The sequence below is a fragment of the Ceratotherium simum genome, chromosome 4, assembly GCF_057802395.1.
Source record: "Ceratotherium simum simum isolate JZ-2026a chromosome 4, ASM5780239v1, whole genome shotgun sequence".
NCBI classification, from domain to species: domain Eukaryota; kingdom Metazoa; phylum Chordata; class Mammalia; order Perissodactyla; family Rhinocerotidae; genus Ceratotherium; species Ceratotherium simum.
This window is the reverse complement of record NC_141903.1, coordinates 9,380,189-9,397,393: the sequence shown is the minus strand read 5'-3', so window position 1 is coordinate 9,397,393 and position 17,205 is coordinate 9,380,189. Positions and strand designations below refer to the sequence as shown.

The following is a 17,205-nucleotide window of genomic DNA, read 5'->3' as shown; positions in this document are numbered from 1 at the left end:
ATCTTCACTGCTTGACACTTGCAGAGCCTCAGAGTACATGTGGTGTCTAGTAAGGAGAGGCCCACAGGTTACCTCAAAGCTCACTTTGGTATCCCCTGTCTCCTGGCATCTCAGTGGAAGCTTGCATTTACCATCCTGAACATCTACTTCCTGAGCTCCTACATGCCAGGCACAGTGCCTGGATTACAAATATCATCTCCAATCCTCACCTCAACCCCACAAGGGTCTCCCAGCTTTCATTCCTCATTCATTCAGTCATGTATTTGCTCAACACATATTTGAGGGCTCGTTAGGCGTTCTCGGTACTGAAGATAAAGTGGTGAACAAACCCAAAAGTGTGAAAACCCTAACATCCACTAGTATCGGATTTGTTAAATGAATTCCAGTAAATACATATAATGGAATAACAGCTGGTCATTTATAATCATGCAAGAGTAATAAGATATAAAAATTAGTATGATACATTATATTTTTAAAATCACTTTAGAAAGTAGTATATATAATATTATCTCAATTTTGTAAATAATTAAATGCTTCTATACATACTCAAATATATGATATTCCAAAATATTCACACACCACTTCACAAAATATATAAAGAAATATATAAAATGGGACTTATAACACTGGTTTTCAACCTTGGCTCAACTGTTATTTCATCACTAAATCATCTCACTAACTCCAGTTCCCTTTTTCTTATTTGAAACCAGACAAAATTGTCCGCATTAATACCCATCAGACCTCTCTGGATGGCAGTTTAAAAGAAAAGAAAAGTGAGGATAAACAGCTTCCTAGAAAATATAGCTGGATCTTCCCCTGACAGTCATTTGGAGATAATCTCATCAAAATTGTAGGCAATGAAAATCCTGAGACGGCAATCAAAATTGGTCTTTAAGTCCTTGCTCCAATAAAAGATACTCAGGAAGGAAACCTACAGCTTATGGATGCAAAGGACTTGTAAAGCACACATTTTAAAATAAACACATAGATAAAGACATATATTTCCTAGTTCTGTCCATTGACAGGGCCTGTAGCAATGAGCACACCTGGCACCCAGACCTTGGTTTCTAAATACCATTCTCCAACAAAAGGAGCCAGTCTCCTTGGAGAACTGGTTAATTCCAGGACTGGGAAAGAGAGAATACAAGATGAGCCTGGAGCGTCTTGCACTGCTGGAAAGTAGGAAAGTGCTTAAAAAGAAAAAAAAAAAGGTATAGGCATCTCAAAAAACTATGGGCGTCAACCTGAAGGACTTCCCAATAGCCAAAGCTAGAACAATTTGAGCAGCAAAATAAAAAATGATAGTATTGGATTATAACCTATAAAATAAATATCCATGAGTCCATAGTAAATAATACATCTACTCAAATAATATAGTATGTATTCAAATAAATAATAATACATATTCAAATAAATAATTGAATACATACATAAATGGGGAGTGGGGAACAACTCTTCCTTAAAGAAGAATTCCAATTAATAAATATAGGAAGAATAAAGGAAATATAAAATCATCATTAGGCAAACACCACAGTCATAATTTTTGCAGGCAGTATCCACTGACAGATACTAAAATCGGTGGAGACACTTGACAGGCACCACCTTTATCAAGTGATCAAGGTTAACATCGCCAGTAATGAGATATATCAACACCATGTACCTCTTTGATATGATGCACTAAGAAGGATATAACATCACCTCTATGGTATTCTTGTCAAAAATGCATAACTTCAATCTAATCATAAGAAAACCAGGGGCTACCCCAAACTGAGAGACATTCTTCAAAATAACTGACCAGTACTCATACCAAAAGTGTCATGATCTTGAAAGACAAAGAAAGAATGAGAAACTGTCACAGATTAGAGGAGACTAAGGAGACAAAGAACTAAATGCAATGTGGGAACACATTGAACAGGCAACACATTCAATTGCATTGAACAGAAAAAAGACATTAGGGAAAAAACTGATGAAATTCAAATAAGCTCTTAGTTTATTTAGTTAATAGTATTATAGCATTATTAATTTCCTGCTTTTGATCATTGTGCTAAGTTGTTAACATCAGGGGAAGCTGGGTCAAAGGTATATGTGAACGCTCTGTACTATTTTTGCAACTTCTGTTCAGTCTAAAAATATTAACAATAGGTTAAAAACAAAACAAAAAATAAATAAAATAAGCCCATGGAATGAGGAGTAGCAGGCACAGAACCCAGGACAGAGGCTGGGTCTCTGTAGACACTACTGCAAACACCCCTAAGAGAAGGTTGTCTTCCTACACTCCTTCCCCCCATTCTGAGGAGGGAGGGGCCAGGTAAGCCATGGAACTCCATGCCTGGCCAGTGCGATCAGGAGAACACCACAGAAGCACTCAACTGTTACTGGGCTCCTAGCCAGGTGCAGAGACCTTAGCACCGAAGGACGCAGCATGTGCCCTCACAGAGCTCACAGTCTCAGGGAAACAGAGCTATAAACTAATATTAGGAACAACTTAATTATTTTAACAAGCACAGGTTTTCCCTGCTATCCAGGAGTCCCCTTTTATGAAAGACCCATATTAGTACCTGTTTTCGCTAACCGAAAGAAATATGAGGAGGATTTTAACTTTTATGGAAAAAAACAAAAAGTGAAAATAGCGTTCAGCCTGCATTTTGCAGTAAGCCATTATAGAGGCAGCCTACACCCCAAGCAGGGAGAGTGGCGCCGCCAAGCTCCTTCCTCCAAAACTACACTCAGCATCTCATTGTCAAGCCGCCATGGCTTTGAACTGTGTCTGTGAAAAAGACAAAGCATCTGTGCTTTATCTCGATTTATTTTGGTACATTATTTTTGGGGTCAGGGAACGCTCAAAAATTTTTCCCATATAAATTAATGGTAATTTCTTCTTCACTTTATGCCATTTTGGCTTTTGTAAGGAACCGTCCACTTTCGGATAGCAGGGGAAACCTGTATTTACTGATCACTTACTCTATATCAGGAAGTATCGAAAGATTGGAAAGAAATATGATAGGATTTGTAACATCTATCAGCCTCCAGCAACCGAGAACAGTAGTTATTGGCTTCAGAAAAAGGGATCTTTTAGTTACAAAGACTAGAAAATCATCAACATAAACTAGCTTAAGTTAAGAGAGACTTTTGTAAAGATATAGAGTCTGATGAAACACATTTAATCCCCACTGAAACTAGAAAGCTGTTAGCCTCTCTCTCTCTGTGTCTCCTCTTCTTTCCCCTCTCTTTCCTCCCCCTCCTCCAGCATCTTCCAAGATCAAGATGGATCCATTCTCCTCTGCAAGAATGACAGGTTCAAGATGCCTCCAACATAGGGGTGGGGGAGGCCCAAGAGGAGGTTTTAGTGTATAGGGTAACCATTCTCAGACACTGCCTCTCCATGGTTTCTCTTGGTCTCTGTTACTGTCTGGTTCTTCTTCAGTTGCTTTTCTCCGAGAGCCTGTGTCCGTGTGGGTGTGTGTGCACATGCACATGCTCCTGCGAACGTTTCTCTGTTTCTCCCCCATCCCCACCTTCCTCCTCCTCCCTCTACTCTTCTATTCTCCTCTCTTCTCTTTTCTCCCGCTTTCTCCCAGCATTTCTCTCATCAGCTCTACTCCCTGTGCATCTGCTCCATGATAACTCCTTACAGAAGTTCTACTCTTTTGCAGGAGTTTTGGGTTTCTGCTCTCCCTTAACCTCAGCTAAAACCTGGCAGCAGCTCGCCCATGGCGCTGACTCTGGCCCCAACTCCACGGGACTTTCCAGCTCTGGGGTTCTACCACTTCTGCCTACATTTCTGTGCCTCTTCATTCAAACCTCTCAAGAGAGAAAAACTGAGTAGCTCAGCTTTAGTCAGATATCCACCTTTGTTCCAATCAGCTGTGACCACAGAGATAGGTCACCTGGTACAAACACAGCCACCCAGGCCCAACCACTCAAAGGAATTATGGAGTGGGGAGAAGATCTTCCAAAAATGGGGTGGAGGCTGATCAGTGCACAAACATGTCCACCCTGATCCCACACATAACCCTCGTGGACAATGCTCAAGAAGAGGTAACCTACCCAAGAGCTTCTGAAGGCAAAAAAAACTTTCTACTGTCCTCTCTGTAGGAGGAAGCTCCCAGAATATAGCCCCTTCAGCTTGCTTTCTAACTCCCTCTCATCAGCTGAAGAAGGTCCTTTTAATCACTTTTATTTGCAAGGGGGACAAAAAGCCCCAAACTCCGTCACCTAAGAAGAGCTTGACCTCACGGTTCCCACACTTTGTGCTTCCATGTCCCCTCCCCAGGAGATGATGGACATTGTCAAAGCCATCTATGACATGATGGGGAAATACACATATCCTGTGCTCAAAGAAGATACTCCAAGGCAGCACGTGGACGTCTTCTTCCAAGTAAGCGGACACACCCTGTGCATGAGCTTTGAGCCCAACTTAGATGAGTCAGTGCACAAGCATCTGAGCCTCGGTTTGTGTCCGACCCGACACTAAGCATTGCAGGAAACAGAAAAGAATTATGAGGTGTATTGTCCTCCAAGAACAGATGATCTCGTTAAGCAGACAAGCATACACTACAGAAGAGAACAGGGAAGCATATTATTAAGTATAAATGGAATAGTATGGACTCTAGATTCCGTAAAAATTCTTGGGGGATCAGAGTAAACAGAGAAGACATGCTTAAGCACATTTGTGTAGGTGTTGAGCATTTATATCTGGGGAATAAGGGGAAAGGAGGTTGGAAACTAAGGTGAGGGGACTGTGAGATCTTTACACTGAAGAGTTGGGCCTTGCTCCGGTAAAGGGTGGGTGGCTACTGTTCATCTATGAGTAGAAGAGTGGCACGGTCATAGTGGTGTTTTAGTAAAAAGTTAACGGAGTAGTAGAGTCTCAAACAACGTCAGAGCTCATTCTAGTCCAGTCCTCTCGCTCTGCAGATGGGAAAAGCAGAGGCTCAGAGAGGCTTAAAGACTCACTCAAGGTCACACAGTAAGTGACAGAGACAGAACGAGAACCCTCACGTCCAGTGTTGTCTCTGCCAGAGGGACAGGCTAGAGGAGAGTCTGGGGAAGACGTAGGCTGTCAGCGGAACAACCCAGGGATGAGGTGATGAAAGTCTGTAGCACATCTTTTAGTTCTAAGGAAGCTCATGGGGGTCAAGGTGCTGTAACCAGGGCCTGGGTGAGGTGTCTGGCCAGTGAAAGACCACCCTAATTCTCAGGACAAAGCTGGTTGACAAAAAGTAAGTTTTGGAATACAGATTACCAGGTTCTTTCAAGTGCTTCCTGTTGTGTCTTTCAGAAAATGGACAAAAATAAAGACGGCATTGTGACTTTAGACGAATTTCTCGAATCCTGTCAGGAGGTAAGGAGAGATCTCAGGGCAAAAACCTCTAAATCTGGGAAAGGCAATCTGGGGCTTGGGGACCTGAAGGAAAAGAATGAGAAACCTGAGACCCCCTCAGGTCAGAGCCGTCACCGCCAACACCACCAGCACAACTCAGAAGTGCAACCATCTCCACTCCCCGGACTGGCCTGTGGTTGGTCTTGGCTAAGGACTGAGTGGGGTGTAGGGGATGGGAAAGCCCAGAGGGGGTCTCTGTGAAACCACAGACTTCTCAACTGGGCAACACCATCATGTTCAACCTGCCTCTGGCTCGTTGACCCTCTACCCAGATTACAAGAGAATAGCCGGGGGAAAAATGCAAAGCTGTGATTCTCAAACCATAGTGTGCACAAGAATTGCCTGGGATGATTCTGAAAATGTACGTTTCCGGGCCTCAGTCTCAGAAATCTGGGATGGGGGTCTTGAAATCCTCATTTTGACACAAATGCCCTGAACCACTCACTGCTTCTAAGACTTTAAAGGGCAAAACAAGCTGCTTGAAGATCTGGTTGCAGATTCTAGTTCAACAGGCCTGGGGTGGGGCCTGAGCTGCTGCCGTCTAACACTCTCCCAGGTGATGCTGGTGCTGCCTGTCCGTGACCACACCTTCGTTACTCCAGCGTCTCTGCCAGAGACTGAGCTGGAAATAGTTGCTTTCATCTATTTTAGAAAAATGCATTTATATCCCCACCTTATTTCAGAAGGGTTCACAGCTACTCTGAGCTCCACCCGGTAAGAAAGCTGGGGAGACGTGATTGACACATACTGAGCACCTAGACGTTTCAGGTACAGTGCGGAAACCTCACAGCAACCCGAGAGCACAGCGTATATCCAGGGTGATCATCAGAATATTTAATAACTAGAATGGACTGAGAATTGACCACTGACCTTGACCAATGCCCTGGAGCAGTGCCCTAAAGGACCCCTGCTAAGCTTGCCAACCGGTTAGTTGATGGATCTTTGGGTGGCCCATGGGTCCTGGGCCAGTTACCAGGTAGCCAGAGGGGAAGATGCTGGGCAGGAGGCTCAGGTCACAGCTACTTATCAACAGGGTTAGAGATATTTAGACATTTTAATCACTGTGAACTGGCTGAACAGCAGTATTGATCATACCCATTTTAAAGAAGAGAAAACTGAGGCACTGCACGGTTAAGAGACGTGGCTAAGGCACAGTAAGAGACAGAGATGGAACTTGAACTCCATCACTATAATTTCAAATTCCATGCCCTACTGCAGTGTGCTTTTTTGACTTTGTTTAACAAGTAAGTGAAGATTTTAAATTAGTTTAGTTTCTCACATTAGCAATCTCTATAGCTATTCATTAATTATGTCATTTCTTTTTCACAAACCATATATAGGCAGATACTGTGATCAATCCCATTTTACACATAAAGAAACAGAAGCACAGAGAGATTAAATAACTGGCCAGCTAGTTAGTGATAGAGCCAGGATTTGAATGTAGGCAGCCTGACTCCAGAACCCATATACTTACCTTAAAAGTTCGAATAACTTTTAAAAGATTTCAAATATCCAGAATCAACTTTTGTCTTTGCTGATTGTAGGTCTTTCCTATTGTAGGTCTGCTTTCTAGTTCATTCATTTGTACTCTAAATTATTTCCTTCCTTCTGCTTTTTTATTTTAATTCAATTTTCTAGATTCTCTTTCTAGCTTTTTTTTTTTTGTGAGGAAGATCAGCCCTGTGCTAACATCTGCCAATCCTCCTCTTTTTGCTGAGGAAGACTGGCCCTGGGCTAACATCCGTGCCCATCTTCCTCCACTTTATATGGGACGCTGCCACAGCATGGCTTGCCAAGCAGTGCGTTGGTGTGCACCCGGGATCCGAACCAGCCAACCCCGGGCCGCCACAGTGGAGCACGCACACTTAACCGCTTGTGCCACCAGGCCGGCCCCTCTTTCTAGCTTTTTGAGATGGAGGTTTAGAACACTGATTTTTAACCATTCTTTTCTAATATATGCATTTCAAAAGATAAATTTCCCTCTAAGTACTATTTTAGAGCCCACAAATTTGATATGTGATATTTTCATTATATTTTAATTAAAAATATTTTCTTCTCTGACCCATGGATTTAGAAGTATGTTGTTTAATATCCAAATATTTGAGGACTTCAATACTTATTCCTTAAAGATTATACAATTAAAAAATGTAAAATAGAGAACATACAATAAGAAAATCAATAAAGCCAAAAGTTGCCTCTTTGAAAAAACTAATCAAGTTGATAAATGCTAAGCAAGACTGATTTAAACAAAAGAGAGAGAAAACTTAAATTATCAATATCAGGAATGAAAAGGGTAACATCACTACAGGTTTTACAGACATTAAAAGGATAATAGTTGATTATCCAATAAATTTGACAACATACAAAATCTACAAATTCACTGCAAAATACAATTTATCAAAACTAACACAAAAAGAAATAGAAAATCTGAATAGGGCGGAGTCAAGATGGCGGCGTAGGCAGACTCTGAACTCACTTCCTCCCGTGGACACAGCCAATTTACAACTACTCGTGGAAAAATTACCCCTGAGACAGAACTGAAAACTGGATAAGAGGAACTCCTGCAACAACGGACAATCCTAACTGGGGTAGAAGAGGCAGAGACTCCTTCCGAGAGGAAAAGCTGGCACCTTCACAAGCCGCCAGCTTCACGGCGCCGGGAGCAGCTCACAGGTACGCAGCCTCCCTGGGCGCGGGGCCCTGAGCCGGGAGCGCTCCCCGCTGTGGGCATTTTGTGGACCCAGCACTGTCGAGACCAGCGGCGGCATAATATCTGACTTTGCCTGCTACTAAAGCATTGGGGAGCACCCCAGAAAACCCGGTTCACAAAGAAACTAAAACTGGCTCTTAAAGGGCCCGCGCACAAACTCACCCGTTCAGAAAGCATCCTAAAATCACCAGAAAGAAAGGTGCACAGTGCCCGGTGACAAGAGACTCACCTAATAGGCCCTGAGTGCATCTCGGTGAGGGGTGAGACCTCTCCAGGGACTGGGACATTGGCGGCGGCCATTGTTGTGGCCTGGTGTGAGCGTGCTGACACAGACGCCATTGGAGTTCTCCCTGAGGCCTGCTAGCCCAGGGTCTGCTCCACCCGCTAGAGCACCGATTTAATCCAGCTCAGCCAGGGCAGGCAGCCCACCCTAGAGACTAGCCCCACCCAACAACAAGCCCTCAGGCAACGTGTGGGCCTGCATAGATTGGTGACTGGATTCTCTGCAGCCTGGCAACTGAGCTGACTTGAGCGGGGCAGGGTGTGCACAAGGAGCGGGTGGAGAGTGTGGGGCGGTGGCAGAGTGTGTGGAGCTCCTGCCATGGAGAGACTGGGTCCACTTGTGGAGGTTGGGGCACTCACACGGGGCAGAACTGTGTTGACTGTGTGTGTGGACCTGTGAGCAGCAGGGTTTGTCAGCTGCAGAAGACTTGTGCTTCTCAAAGACCCACATAGGAGGTTTGCCCCACCTTCCAAAGCCTGAAACGATTGGGTGCTCCTGTGCCTGAGGCCAGCCCCACCCAGCTGCAATCCTCAGAGAGCTGACAAGAGACCTAATAGGCTAGAGGCTTACAGCAATTGTAAGGCCCTGAGCCTAACAACCTGCCACGGTGGGGGCCTACTCACTTAAAAGAAATCCTCCCACACAAATGTGGTATTAGACCTTGCAGCCACCTGTGCTGGGGCTCCCCACAGCTGATAAAGAGACTGAAGGGCCCACAACAACTACAAGCAGCTGAGCATTACAACAGCTGGCCAGGAGCATAACTCAGCCTCCCTGGGCGCCTATAGGGAGAGCTAACAGGCCACAGCAGAAGGATACACGTAGCCCACATAGGGGTCACCCCTGGAACATTGAGAACGAGGAAGCACACTGGAAGCCTCTAAGCCATCACTTACATAAGGTCAACTATCCAGAGCAGGAGGCGAGCTGACCTACCTAATCACGTAGACACAAGCACAGGGAAAGAGGCAAAATGAAGAGGCAAAGAATACATTCCAAGTAAGGAACAGGACAAAACCCCAGAAAAGGAACTTAGTGAAACAGAAATGAGCAACCCACCCGACAGAGAGTTGAAACTAAGAGAGTGAAGGATGCTCACTGATCTGGGGGAGAAGAATAGATGGACTCAGTGAGAATGTCAACAAAGAAATGGAAGATATAAAAAGAACCAATCAGAAATGAAGAATACAATACTGGAAATGAAAAACTCATTAGAGGGACTCAAAAGCAGAGTAGAGGATACAGAAGAAAACGGATCTGTGAGCTGGAAGAAAGACTAGAAGAAATTACCCAAGGTGAACAGGTAAAAGAGAAAGAATTAAAAAGAGTGAGGACAGTCTAAGGGACCTCTGGGACAACATCAAGCGCACTAACATCTGTGCTATAGGTGTCCCAGAAGGAGAAGCAGACAGGGGGCAGAGAATCTATTTCAAGAAATAATAGATGAAAACTTCCCTAACCTAAGGAAGGAAACAGACATCCAGGTACAGGAGACACAGAGAGCCCCAAACAAGATAAACCCAAAGAGGCCCACACCAAGACACATCATAATCAAAATGTCCAGAATTAAAGATAAAGAGAGAATCCTAAAAGCCGCATAAAGAGAATGTCAAGTTACATACAAAGGAAACCCCATAAGGCTATCAGCTGACTTCTCAGCAGAAACCTTACAGGCTAGAAGAGAATGGCATGATATATTTAAAGTGCTAAAGGAAAAAAACTTACAGCCAAGAATACTCTACCCAGCAAGGTTATCGTTCAAAATGGAAGGAGAGATCAAAATTTTCCCAGATAAGCAAAAATTAAAGGAGTTTGTCACCAAGAGACCAGTGTTACAAGAAATGTTAAAGGGACAGATTTAAGGGGGAAAAGAAGACCACAAATAGGAAAAATTATCTATTTCCACGATTAGAAGCGTAATGGATACAAATGCACAAAAAAGAGGTTGGATATGATATCAAAAACATAAAAGGAGGAGGAGGGTAGTTAAAGAGTACAGCTTTAGACAGAGGTCAAACTAAAGTGACCATCAATTCTGTATAGAAGAAGTAAGGAACAGAGAAGGGACTACTAAAACACTGAGGAAAAAAAGTTAAAAATGGCAGTAAGTACATACTTATCAATAGCTACTTTAAAGCGTCAATGGACTAAATGCTCCAATTAAAAGGCATAGGGTGGCTGACTGGATAAAAAAACAAGACCCATATATATGCTGCATACAAGAGACACACTTCAGACCTAAAGACACTCACAAACTGAAAGTGAAGGGATGGAAAAAGATACTCACGCAAATGGCAATGAAAAGAAAGCTGGGGTAGCAGTACTCATATCAGACAAATAGACTTTAAAACAAAAACTGTAAAACGAGACAAAGAAGGGCATTACATAATGATCAGGAACAATCCAACAGAGGATATAACACTTGTAAATATCGCACCCAATGTAGGTGCACCTAAATATATAAAAGCAATTATTAACAGACATAAAAACAGAAATGAACAGTAACACAATAATAGTGGGGACTTTAACACTCCACTTACACCAACGGATAGATCATCCAAACAGAAGATCAATAAGGAAACATTGGCCTTAAACGACACACTAGAACAGATGGACCTAGTAGATATATACAGAGCATTCCATCCAAAAACCGAAGAATACACGTTCTTTTCAAATGCACATGGAACGTTCTCCAGGATTGATCACATATTAGGCCACAAAACAAGTCTCCATAAATTTAAGAAGATTGAAATAATACCAAGCATCTTTTCTGACCACAAAGGTATGAAAACTAGAAATCAACTATAGGAAGAAAATCAGAAAAGCCACAAATACATGGAGATTAAACAAAATGCTACTGAACAACGACTGGGTTAATGAAGAAATCAAAGAAGAAATCAAAAAATACCTGGAGACAAATGAAAAAGAAAATCGACATGCCAGAATTTATGGGATACAGCAAAAAGCGGTTCTAAGAGGAAGTTTATAGCGATACAGGCCTAACACAACAAAAAAGAAAAATCTCAAATAAACAATCTAACAATGCACCAAAAGGAACTGGAAAAAGAAGAACAAACAAAGCCCAAAATCAGTAGAAGAAGGGAAATAATAAAAATCAGAGCAGAAATAAATGAAATAGAGACCAAAAAAACAATAGAAAAAATTAATAAAACCGAGAGCTGGTTCTTTGAAAAGATCAACAAAATAGACAAACCTTTAGCTAGACTCACCAAGAAAAAGAGAGAAGCCACAAATAAGTAAAATCAGAAATGAAAGAGGAGAGGTTACAACAAACACCTCAGAAATACAAAAGATTATAAGAAAATACTATGAAAAACTATATGTAACGATTCGACAATCTGGAAGAAATGGATAAATTCTTAGAATCATACAACCTTCCAAAACTGGATCAGAAGAAGTAGAGAATTTGAATAGACCAATCACCAGTAAGGAGATCGAAACAGTAATCAAAAACCTCCCAAAAAATAAAAGTCCAGGACCAGGACGGCTTCCCTGGTGAATTCTACCAAACATTCAAGAAGACTTAATACCTATCCTTCTCAAACTCTTCCAAAAATTGAGGAGGGAAGCTCCTAACTCATTCTACGAAGCTGACATTACCCTGATACCAAACCAGACAAGGACAACACAAAAAAGAAAATTACAGGCCAATATCACTGATGAACATCGATGCAAAAATCCTCAACAAAATACCAGCAAATCGATACAACAATATGTTAAAAAGATTATACACCATGATCAAGTGGGATTTATTCCAGGTATGCAGGGATGGTTTAACATTTAGCAAATCAATCAGCGTAATACACCACATTAATAAAATGAAGAACAAAATCACATGATCATCTCAATAGATGCAGAGAAAGCATTTGACAAGATCCAGCATCCATTTATGAAAAAAACACTGAATAAAATGGGAATAGAAGGAAAGTACCTCAACATAATAAAGACCATATATGACAAACCCACAGCAAATATCATCCTCAATGGTGAAAAACTGAAAGCTATCCCTCTAAGAACAGGAACCAGACAAGGATGCCCACTGTCACCACTCCTATTTAACATAGTATTGGAAGTCTAGCCAGAGCAATCAGGCAAAGAGAAAGAAATAAAAGGGATCCAAATTGGAAAGGAAGGCGTGAAACTGTCGCTATTTGCAGATGACATGATTTTATATATAGAAAACCCTAAAGAATCCACCAGAAAACTTTTAGAGGTAATAAACGAATATGGTAAAGTTGCAGGATACAAAATCAACATACAAAAATCAGTTGCATTTCTGTACACTAACAACGTAAGAAGAGAAATTAAGAATACCATCCATTTACAATTGCAACAAAAAAAGAATAAAATACCTAGGAATAAACTTAACCAAAGAGGTGAAAGATCTGTACACCGAAAACTATAAAACATTTCTGAAAGAAATTGAAGAAGACACAAAGAAATGGAAAGATATTCCGTGCTCTTGGATTGGAAGAATTAACATAGTTAAGATGTCCATACTTCCTAAAGCCATCTATAGATTCAATGCAATCCCTATCAAAGTTCCAACATTTTTCACAGAAATAGAACAAAGAATCCTAAAATTTATATGGAACAACAAAAGACCCTGAATAGCTAAAGGAATCCTGAGAAAAAAGAACAAAGCTGGAGGTATCACACTCCCTGATTTCAAAATATACTACAAAGCTATAGTAACCAAAACAGCATGGTACTGGCACAAAAACAGACACACAGATCAATGGAATAGAATCGAAAGCCCAGAAATAAACCCACACATCTATGGACAGCTAATCTTTGACAAAGGAGCCAAGAACATACAATGGGAAAGAAAGGTCTCTTCAACAAATGGAGTTAGGAAAAACTGGATAGCCATATGCAAAAAAATGAAAGTAGACTCTTACCTTACACCATACACAAAAATTAACTCCAAATGGATTAAAGACTTGAATGTAAGACCTGAAACTGTGAAAGTTCTAGAAGAAAACATAGGCAGCTCTTAGACATCAGTCTTAGCAACATCCTTTCAAACACCACATCTGACCGGGCAAGAAACAATAGAAAAAATAAACAAATGGGACTACATCAAACTAAAAAGCTTCTGCACAGCAAAGGAAACCATCAACAAAAGCGAAAAGACAACCTAACAATTGGGAGAAGATGTTTGCAAACCATACATCTGATAAGGGCTTAATCTCCAAAATATATAAAAGAACTCATGCATCTCAACAACAAAAAACTACCAACCCAATGAATTAAAAATGGGCAAAAGACCTGAACAGACATTTCTCCAAAGAAGATATACAGATGGCCAACAGACACATGAAAAGCTGTTCAAAATCACTAACTATCAGGAAATGCAAATCAAAACTACAATGAGATATCACCTCACGCCCGTCAGAATGGCTATAATTAACAAGACAGGAAACAACATGTGTTGGAGAGGTTGTGGAGAGAAGGGAACTCTCATACACTGCTGGTGGGAGTGCAAACTGGTGCAGCCACTATGGAAAACAGTATGGAGATTCCTCAAAAATCAAGCGATAGAACTACCATATGATCCAGCTATTCCACTGTTGGGTATTTATCCAAAGAACTTGAAAACACCAATTTGCAAAGGTACATGCACCCCTGTGTTCATTGCAGCCTTATTCACGATAGCCAAGACTTGGAAGCAACCTAAGTGCCCATCAAGGGACGAATGGATAAAGAAGCTGTGGTATATATACACAATGGAATACTACTACTCAGCCATAAACGATGAAATCCAGCCATTTGTGACAACATGGATGGACATTGAGGGCATGATGCAAAGTGAAATAAGTCAGAGGGAGAAGGTCAAATACCGTATGATTTCCTTCATTAAGTGGTAGATAATAACAACAATAAACAAACACATGGGGACAGAGATTGGATTGGTGGTTGCCAGAGGGGAAGGGGGGAGGGAGGAGGGTGAAAGGGATAATTGGGTACATGTGTGTGGTGATGGGTTGTAATTAGTATTTTGGTGGTGAACATGATGTAATCTATGCAGAAATAGAAGTACAATGATGTACACCTGAAATTTTTACAATGTTATAAACCAATGTTACTGCAATAAACAAAAAATTTAAAAAAAAAAAAAAAAAGAAAATCTGAATAGTCTTATGTCTGTTAAAGAAATTGAATCTGTAATTTAAAACTTTCCCACAGAGAAAATGGCAGGCACAGATGTCTTCACTGGTAAATTCTTCCAAACATTTAAGAAAGAAATGATGCTAATCTTATACAAACTCAGAGAACAAAGAAAGAGGGAAAACTTCTCAGCTTGATTGATGAGGCTATCATCACCCTAATACGGAAGCTTGACAAGGCATTACAAGATAAAAAAATTCTCAGGCTAATATATTCCTCCTGGACATCGATGCAAAAAATCAAATCCAGCAATAGGAAAAAGCATAATACATCACGAATAGATAGGGTTTATTACAAGAATCCTAGATTAGCTTAACCTTCAAGAATTAATCAATGTGATTAATGACATAATAGAATAAAAAAGAAAAAGCATGTGATCTTTTCAGTAGATGTAGAAAAATCATTTCATAAAATGCAGTACTCACGGTTTTACTGGATAATTTGTTTCTTCTGAATTTGTCTCTAAGGGCAGAGAAGGTGCTTCTTGCCTTGAGTTGCTCACTTTTCAGGTCCCCACCCCTTACTCCTTGTTTCTCATACCCTTGCAGGGTTCTCTCTGCGTAGGAAACCCACGCTGGAGGTTAGCTCACCAGTTACAGAGCTTCTCAGGGAGGAGCCTGGGAGAGTTCTAACCATCCTCTCTTTTCTCTCCTCCCTTCCCAGGATGACAACATCATGAGGTCCCTCCAGCTGTTCCAAAATGTCATGTAACTGTGGACATAGCCACCCGGCTCTCAGAGACATTGTACTAAACAACCACCTTAACACCTTGATCTGCCCTTGTTCTGATTTTACACACCGACTCTTGGGACAGAAATGCCTTTTACACTTTGGAAGAATTCTCTGCTGAAGACTTTCTATGGAACCCAGCATCACGTGGCTCAGTCTCTGATGGCCAGCTCTTCCTCCTCCCTCTTCTTGAGAGAGACAAGATGAAATTGGCTTTGTTTTGGAAGCATGCTCATCTCTTCACACTGCTGCCCTATGGAAGGTCCCTCTGCTCGAGCTTAAACAGTAGTGCACACTTTTCTGCTTGCGTGCCCCAGCCCACTGCCTCCAAGTCCAGCAGACCTTGATGTATCTGGAAGCAAGATGACCTGAGCCAAATGCACACCACTCTCTGATGGCCTCCCAAACCAATGTGCCTGTTGCCCTTCCTTTGGCGGGAAGAATGAGCATTATACAGAACGATAAGAATCTACCATGACTAGGTTGGGAGAGTCAGCAGCTAACATATGTGAGACAGGACTGAATTGTTAAGCATGGCATTGTCTGATGATCCAGACTGCCCACGTCCTTTGTTTCCAGAGGCAAGGACCAACAATGCTCTCTCACACTAGCATCTGTGCTGGTAGTCCAAGTCCCTTAACATGCCCAGGAAAGGAGCCAAGGCCCAGGGGCCCACGCCTCCTCTCCATCTCCTGCTAGAGCTCAGCGCTGCATGTCCCTCCCAGAAAGCCCAGAATGCCTGCAAATTGCTGTAATTTTATACCATGTTCTAATCAATAAACAGAACTATTTCTTACACTCTTAATCTTCATTTCTTCCATGACCCCATTGGGCAGGAGAGGTAAATTGTGAAAAGGGGAGGCTAGTCCATTCGTTTGGCACTCAGTCATTAGTACCGACTTGGTACCAGGCCCTGTGCCAGGCAGGGCATCGTCCTCACCTGCCCCTAAGCAAACATCCAATTCAAATGCAAATACTGTGACCTTATGAAATGCAGCTTAATGAGAGCTTAACTGCAGCTCTCAACACCACTCTTCCAACAAGACCCCCACTCCCAAGATGCTCTGCGGTAGAAAGTCTGGAGCCTCATGTGGTATGATGGGGATACAGAGATGAAGAGGTGGTCGGGACCTCCTGCTGAGGGCCTTGGAGTCCAGGGGTTGATCAAGTGGCTTCAGCCTATAAGCAGCAAATGATTACTTATGTCGGACACTATGGGTCTTGGTTTCCCCATTTGACATCACATTAGAAAGATGAAGAGCTAACAGTGGTATCTGTGGAAGGAAAGCACGTTACTAAACCCTTCTTATGTGCCAGGCGTTGCCCTAGGGGCTTTATATACAATATCTTATTTCATGCTCACGGTAGAGCATTCTGGGAGGTGGATTCCTGGTTTTGCTGGTGAGGACACTGGAGTTCAGGGAGGTAAGAGCACCTGCCTAAGGTAGCACAGCTACACAGAGAGAGTTAACTCCTCCCACTCCATCCTAAAGGCTTCCTACTAGGAAGGCCCCACCCCAAGGAACTGAGGGACCTCACACATATCTCATTCCTCTGCAGTCAGTTCAGAGAGGCACAGGGATTCTTTGAATCCAAATAGCAGATGAGGACACAAACGTAGAGAAGGGGAAAGCCTCCTGGATCACTAGCAAGAACAGGCCACCACAGCTCAGGCAGGCGTGAAATACTCCAGATCTGATCACCATTGGCTGTGCCTGTCATGGTTGGAAATTGTAGGGGCCACACTTCTGTTTCCCTGTCTGGGCTTCCCGAGTGCAGCCATGTGGCCATCTAAGGGCGCTGGACATGTGGCTGGCCCCCAGCAAGGCATACATTTAGGCCCACGCAGAGGCTCTATACTTGTGACCCTTCCCACGTGGGGTCTGAACCTGCATCCTGAGGCTGTAC

At 42.3% G+C, this 17,205-nt stretch overlaps 1 protein-coding gene across 3 annotated transcripts in view; it reads left to right on the top strand.

The window, feature by feature from the left end:
* The window catches only part of KCNIP1 (potassium voltage-gated channel interacting protein 1), a 230,026-nt gene extending 213,931 nt beyond the window's left edge, over positions 1–16,095 (top strand). For 2 of the 3 annotated variants that reach the window (XM_087429438.1, XM_014786109.2), the window contains 3 exons: positions 4,274–4,378; positions 5,282–5,344; positions 15,232–16,095. In XM_087429438.1, the coding sequence (XP_087285564.1) occupies positions 4,274–4,378; positions 5,282–5,344; positions 15,232–15,279 (216 nt within the window). In that variant the 3' untranslated portion in view covers positions 15,280–16,095. The remainder of the gene's footprint in view (positions 1–4,273; positions 4,379–5,281; positions 5,345–15,231) is intronic. The other variant, XM_087429437.1, reaches the window with a different exon arrangement.
* Positions 16,096–17,205: the final 1,110 nt, after the last annotated feature.